Consider the following 7,164-nt stretch of genomic DNA (forward strand, 5'->3'; position numbering starts at 1 on the left):
TTTTTTTTTTTTTTTTTTTTTTTTTGATGATTTTTGTTTAGCAACATACGATTTCTTGTTGCTGTGCTTTCCCCATCATTGCTGTTTTGTGCTTTTTTTTTTTTGTTTAACCAGGAGAAAGACTATTAGGAGTTATAGCATATTTGCATAGCTATGAATTGTGCACTTTAACTTTTGTTAAAATTGTATGTGACAATAATGACTGCAAATGATCCTCTTTGTTGGTACTGTTGTTTACCAATTTTGCAGACTAAAATCGTTGAAAAAATTTAAATATATTTTGTTGGAATGTGTATGTATACTTATAGTTTAAACTTTGTAACCCCTAGGCAAAAGAAATCCTAACAAAAGAGTCAAATGTGCAAGATGTGAGATGTCCTGTAACAGTTTGTGGAGATGTGCACGGCCAATTTCACGACCTCATGGAGCTCTTCAGAATTGGAGGAAAATCCCCAGATACCAACTATTTGTTCATGGGGGACTATGTTGACAGAGGATATTATTCTGTTGAGACAGTGACTCTACTTGTAGCATTAAAGGTAAGGCACTAAACTTTAACCAAATTATGACTTGGTAAAGTACAGCTGTATATATTTAATAGAAAACAAAAACTGTATGTTCCACTTTCCCTCTTACCCAAAATCACGCCTTTTACATGAATCAGCTCCACTACTGCCGGTCCTATTTTGTGTTAGGCAGTGATTAGATCCATTTTTCTCCCCTGGGTATTTGTGCCTAGGAAACATGGAGTGTATATGACTGTAGTATTTGAGATGAGGGCACAGTTGCCATTTTAAGACTTAAATAGATGTCAGTGGAGCATGCTTCAACATCTAGTTGTACGAATCGTGGAGTAACACTATCAGGGCTTGCTTGAGTTTATGCTTTTTTATATTCATTAGAGAGGAGAGGTGAGAGCATGGTAATTTATTTCTAAAAGCCATCAATTTGTTCACAATACAGGGTAAAAACAAAGTTTTTGTCTCTTCTCTTTCTTCTCATTTGGCTTTAAGGGACTATTTTTAAAATTATTTGTAGTAGTGAACGTACTATTTTGCAAGTATTTTATTTATTGCAAATACAATATATCTTTTTATATGTCAATCTGCACAGCAATGTGTCCCCACATGTGAACGAATTCTTGATCTTTTTACCCTTTACCTTTTAATACCTTATGAAACAGTCTTTTTTTTATGTGTCCAGTACCTTACATTCTCTCCCCCCACCCGCAGTTAACATCTCTATGCTCAAAGTTTATGCAATGTGTTTTACAGTATATTCCTAATATATTTTTTTCCTTGTTAGGTCCGTTACCCAGAGCGCATCACAATATTGAGAGGGAATCATGAGTCCCGACAAATCACTCAAGTTTATGGTTTTTATGATGAGTGCCTCAGAAAGTATGGAAATGCAAATGTATGGAAATATTTTACAGATCTATTTGACTACTTACCATTAACAGCTTTAGTTGATGGGCAGGTAAGTACCTTACATTTTATTACATTTTTTTTTAACCATTTGCTGTTTTCACTTTGGTATATTTACCTTGACTGAGATTTCACTTATGCTTTAATATAAATATAAGCCTGTAGTTTTCACGACACTTGATAAAATTGTGTATTTTCTATAAATAACCGTGGGAATTGCTGTGTAAACAGAGTAGATCACATGTCCCTTCTGCAAAATCCTGCCTGCTTACAACTTTTGTACGCAGACCTTTAGTTCTGTTAAGGCATCTTCTTCACATACTTGTATAGCAGGTAGTTTCACGTTTAACCACACCTAGCTGACTTTCTCTGTCCAAATAAATGTTGGAAACATATCTCAAGATTTTGTAGGAAAACCTAAACATAGCCTAGTCATGTTTTTATGTAGGTGGGTAATGCATGGGTCAGGATAAAAACTAACCAAGATCAAAAATACTTATTTTTTTTACATGTTGAAAAAATCTTTGAAAAGGAAAAAACACATATACTACTAATTCTTTCCAAGCACTGGGAAGGTATGTGTGTAGCTATCCCAATACTCTTTAAACTTACCATTTTTCTATATCTACACTTAGTACTCCATAACCATCAGCTAGTAAGAATCTCAAAAGGTGTTGTTCTATATCCTATCTGTGGTATCCTAATATTACTATTGGCCACCTCCTGAACAATTCCTTTTGAAGCAATCAAAATATTTAACGTCACAAGATTTTCATTACTTTTTGAAACTGACAAAAACAAAGTGGTAAAAAAAAAAATTACCCTCTTGGTTAATTTACGTCGTAACCGGACTGTGATCCTACCCCTTGACTCTGACACTGGCTTGGTCCTGTGTTGGCACCTAAAAGCCAAGGAGAAAGTAAGGCAGAGATAAGAAGCTAGATTTGTAAAATTGTGTATTGTCCCTGCATAAATAAAAATGGTTTGTTTGAGGTTGGTTTTAAATTTATATTTAGAATTCCTAGACTTAAAAGGAAGTTATGTAATTGAATGAAAGCGTATCAGCAACTGTCTGCTGTTACCTGGCAATAACTGGGTGGCAGAAACCCCGCTTTGTATTGTGTGATTTGATGAAAGACGCTTAACTACATGTGATATTTCTTTTAGGGTAGTAGAACTTAGAACTGTAGGTACCCTAAAATGTCTGTACATGCATTTGGATTATCTAAATGAGGCTTCAGTGCTTTATTTTATGTTATGTGCAGGCAGATTTCTGCATGGCCCCTATAAATGCCTTCTGCTTTCATCACTGGTGTGTGTACTAAACAACTAGATTATTATGCCTTCACTATACGTTTCAGTAACTTTATTAATGTTTAAAAAATGTTACAATTTTGTAAATTTGTTTTACAACTCTGGTCTTTCTTGAAGTCATGCTGAATATCACTTATAATATTATTTTTTAGCAGAAACTCCTCTATGTGGTACTTTATCAAACTCTCTAGGACCTTTCCAACTATTGATGTTAAACTAACTGGTCTGTAGTTACCTGGTAATGACTGCTCCCTTTTTGAAGATAGGGAACACATTGGCCTTAAGCCAATCCATCGGTACCTTGCCAGTGACTAAAATGTCTCTCAAAATTAGAAATAATGGCTTTAAAATAACCGAGCTCAGCTCTTTGAGGACACGTGGATGTAATCCATATGTAATGGCGTGACTCCAGCCTCAAACTATGTGCTGTCAACAGTTAATCCATTCCAGAGTGATTATAGTACTCATCATGACAGGAGCATACATACCAGTATGTAATAAATGAGGCCTGAAGTATCGATAAAGAAGTCTTCCCTATATGCTTGTGTTTTTTTTTTTTTTTTTCCTAGAATTCCTAGACTTAAAAGGAAGTTATGTAATTGAATGAAAGCGTATCAGCAACTGTCTGCTGTTACCTGGCAATAACTGGGTGGCAGAAACCCCGCTTTGTATTGTGTGATTTAATGAAAGACGCTTAACTACATGTGATATTTCTTTTAGGGTAGTAGAACTTAGAACTGTAGGTACCCTAAAATGTCTGTACATGCATTTGGATTATCTAAATGAGGCTTCAGTGCTTAATTTTTTTTTAAAGTGTGGCTAATATTGTGTAAACTGTAGGCTTTTAAAGTCTGTTAATTAAACTATATCACACCTAATATAAAGTCATGGAAAACATATGCTGTTTATTGTTTCAGATCTTCTGTCTTCATGGAGGGCTCTCCCCATCTATTGATACATTGGATCACATCCGCGCTTTGGATCGCTTACAAGAAGTTCCCCATGAGGTATTTATTTTGGTGCCTTCATATTATATTATTTATTCTTTGAAATACAGGTTTGGCTGCTCATCTTCTGCTTTTCATCTGTCTCATTTGTTGTTAGACACCTCATGGTGGCGCCTTATCCTCCCTACCTTCTACTTCCCGTGTAACTGGATAAACAAGTTAATTTGTGTATCAGTAGAAAAAAAGGAGTACAATACTGACTAAACTCCCAGCATGAAGCTAAATGATTTTCATATTTGCTTTAAAAAAGAAAATCACTAAAATGGCCAAAGCTGAGCAGTCAGCAGGGCAGTTACTTTGTGTTGTGTTATTGTAGCTTGTTGCCTGTTAATTCATTTTCTGTGTAATTATCAGTGTGGTACTAATAAAAATATCCTCCATGTGTTCTAGGGCCCCATGTGTGACCTTTTGTGGTCTGATCCCGATGATCGTGGTGGCTGGGGTATTTCTCCCAGAGGTGCTGGCTACACTTTTGGACAAGATATTTCTGAAACCTTTAACCATGCCAATGGCCTCACTTTGGTGTCGCGTGCTCATCAGCTGGTCATGGAGGTAAGACTGGTATTTAAATAGGTTGTTTTAGAACAAAATATGCCTCGTCTCTTCTGTTTTTTTTTTTTTTTTTTAGTGTGTTTCAATAAAATAACCATAAATACCATTTATAAAGGAGGGTATTAACTTGGACAGAGTTAATTGGAAGGACAAAAAAAAAAATTAAATATCTGGAATTCTTCTAAGAGCCCTGTTGTTTCCACAGTGAGCACCTTAATATAGAATAAAACTTGCATCTCCTTCCTAATCACTGGCTCTGACACCTTCAACTGGTCGTGTTTTGGGTTAGGGTCTTGGGCTGCCTTGATCGGCCAGGCCAGAATGCTGTAACCACCGCATATGTGCACAGCAGTTCATTTGTTTCAGATTGTACACTTAGCTGCATGTTTTCTTATTGGTGTACATTCAGAAGAAATCTGTGAACAGGTAGGTAGGTAAGTGGTGTGTGCCCCCCCCCCCCCCAAAAAAAAAAAAAAAAAAAAAGCCATAGCATATCAATTCTGCAAAGGAGGTCTGTTTGCTTGCAGCTTTCTTTTGTTCTGCCCAGGTTTTACATTGCATTATTTCCCCATCTTTTTCACTTGCAGGGCAGGATAACAATGCAAAGCATCTCTCTCAGCCGTAGTAAAAACAAAATAATTACATTTATACATCTTTATTTATGTTTGTATATAAAAAGACATGAAACATTTAAATTGAAATTGCCATGTTCTTTCCACAGGGCTACAACTGGTGTCATGACAGAAATGTGGTTACCATTTTCAGTGCACCTAATTACTGTTATCGTTGTGGAAATCAGGCAGCTATTATGGAACTGGATGATACCCTTAAATACTCCTTGTAAGTTTCTTACATTCTGCTCTTAAGCATCTTATTCTTTGAAAGCGTATGAACCTGTTCGCTGTACATAGAAAATGTAGAAATGGTGTATTATATTTGTCATTCCTGACAGGCCTGACAGATTTGACACTTAAAATATGTTTGAAAATTAAACTTTTAGGTAAGGAAATGGGCAGCAGAAAAAAATAATGCATACAGTTGAAATAATTCATTCAGCTGGGTGAACTGATCTCTTATAAATAAAATGTTTTTAGTGGTCCTTTTAATGCTTTTTCTTTTGCAAATACATATTGTTGTTTTTAAATACTCATATTTGCCACTCTATGCTAATCAAGTAATCTTTATCTTTCTATAGCCTTCAGTTTGACCCAGCTCCTCGCCGTGGAGAGCCGCATGTTACTCGACGCACTCCTGACTATTTCCTATAAGCAATTGTAAACATATTGCCTTCATCTGTGCAATTATACTTGGCATTTAAACAAGATAAATGTGTCTGAATATAGACATGGAAACCAACAAAAGAAAACCAAAATGTTTTAATTTAAAAATTGGATCCTGCTTTTACATCACATTGTCCTGCCCATCGAAGAAATATTCTTTGCGTTTCCCCATTTTATATTTACAAATAGGCTAAGAACCCATCATGGACCAAAATGTGCCATACTGTTGACGAAGCATTTAGCACAATTTGAGACTGCGGTTCAGAATATCAATCAGTCCATTAGTCAGTTTGCCTGCTGTATTTGTAAGTCATGTTTCCTACTGAACTGTTCAAGCAGTAAAGGGTAACTTGCAAGGCCTTTATCTCCCTTTGCACCTACTTTGTAAATTTTAGTTGTAGTGATAAGCTGGCATGACAAATACCATTTGGAGTTATTTTTAAAGAAATGCACCTGCTAATCATTCACTGTATATTTTTTGTTTTTCAAAAGTACAGATACATTGGAAAAATCTGACCTGAGTGTATGCCATAACATTAATGTACGTTTTTCTGTATATTTGTCAAAGTGCTTGCAGCTCCTTTGGTGTATTTGAACAAATAAACTTTCAATTGTAGACCTCCAGCATGTGTAGAACTTATTTCTTAATGCATGCACTCAGTCCTTATGTAATGCTTATGTAAAAGTTTTTTTGGAGTCTCATGTTCCCTCAAGTCAAGATTATGCCTTTCCTCCATCTAAAGCAGCCTACTGCAGTCATTTGAAAAGTGATGGGGGGGGATTGTGTACTACACATACCAAATAAAAAAAAAAAAAACAGTCCGCAACCATCTTGAGTGGCTAGCCAATGATTACATATCCCTGACACGTGCAATTTACTGAGTTCCAGAGTATTTGGAGGATATGCTGTATGTTCTGTATATATGGCTAAGTGTACAATTGGAAGAAACATTCTAGTAAGCAGGAAAGGAGCCCTTCTGTGCGACATACAACAGAGTTTAAAAGGTGGTTCACTTTCTATAATAGAAGATCTTTTCAAACAAACTATATGCAGTTCCAAAAATAACAAGAAGTACAAATCTATAAAGAATAAAAATGCATGCCTAAGTATATTCTATTTTTGAACTTACGCATTTTAAATTGTTAACCCAAGGTGTAATTTGTCTGTAATACAAGATATATAGTGTTTTGTGTGGAGTTTTTTTTCTTTAGCACAGGGCATTTCTGTATATTGTTGCAGGTGGTTAACCTTCCTATTTACTTTGCTTACTATCCATGATGTTAACGTTTTTGACCCATGCCTTAACCACCTTGCCGTTAAGCCCGACCTTTGTTCGGGCACAAAAAAATTGCAAGGATGGTTAACCCCGAGATTTTTCCCATCCATACTTACCTGGTCCCCCTGTGCTCATCCAGCGTCGTTTTCGCATTCCAGCGTCGTCCGTCGATCTCCCTCTCCAGCGTCGGGTGCCAGCGGGACCGGTAAGATGCCGGCTGGCATCTTGTGTTCCGCCGCCCGGCCGGCGGGACACAAGATGCTGGCCGGCTTCTTACCTGGTCCCGCTGATCGTCCGACGTCCTTCT

At 36.5% G+C, this 7,164-nt stretch overlaps 1 protein-coding gene across 1 annotated transcript in view; it reads left to right on the plus strand.

The window, feature by feature from the left end:
* The window catches only part of PPP2CB (protein phosphatase 2 catalytic subunit beta), a 19,093-nt gene extending 12,889 nt beyond the window's left edge, over positions 1-6,204 (plus strand). The window contains exons 2-7 of the mRNA XM_072405251.1: positions 330-539; positions 1,306-1,479; positions 3,659-3,748; positions 4,139-4,300; positions 5,022-5,140; positions 5,496-6,204. Of these exons, the coding sequence (XP_072261352.1) occupies positions 330-539; positions 1,306-1,479; positions 3,659-3,748; positions 4,139-4,300; positions 5,022-5,140; positions 5,496-5,568 (828 nt within the window). The 3' untranslated portion in view covers positions 5,569-6,204. The remainder of the gene's footprint in view (positions 1-329; positions 540-1,305; positions 1,480-3,658; positions 3,749-4,138; positions 4,301-5,021; positions 5,141-5,495) is intronic.
* The last annotated feature ends 960 nt before the right edge of the window (positions 6,205-7,164 follow it).

This window comes from Pyxicephalus adspersus, chromosome 3, assembly GCF_032062135.1.
Source record: "Pyxicephalus adspersus chromosome 3, UCB_Pads_2.0, whole genome shotgun sequence".
NCBI lineage: Eukaryota > Metazoa > Chordata > Amphibia > Anura > Pyxicephalidae > Pyxicephalus > Pyxicephalus adspersus.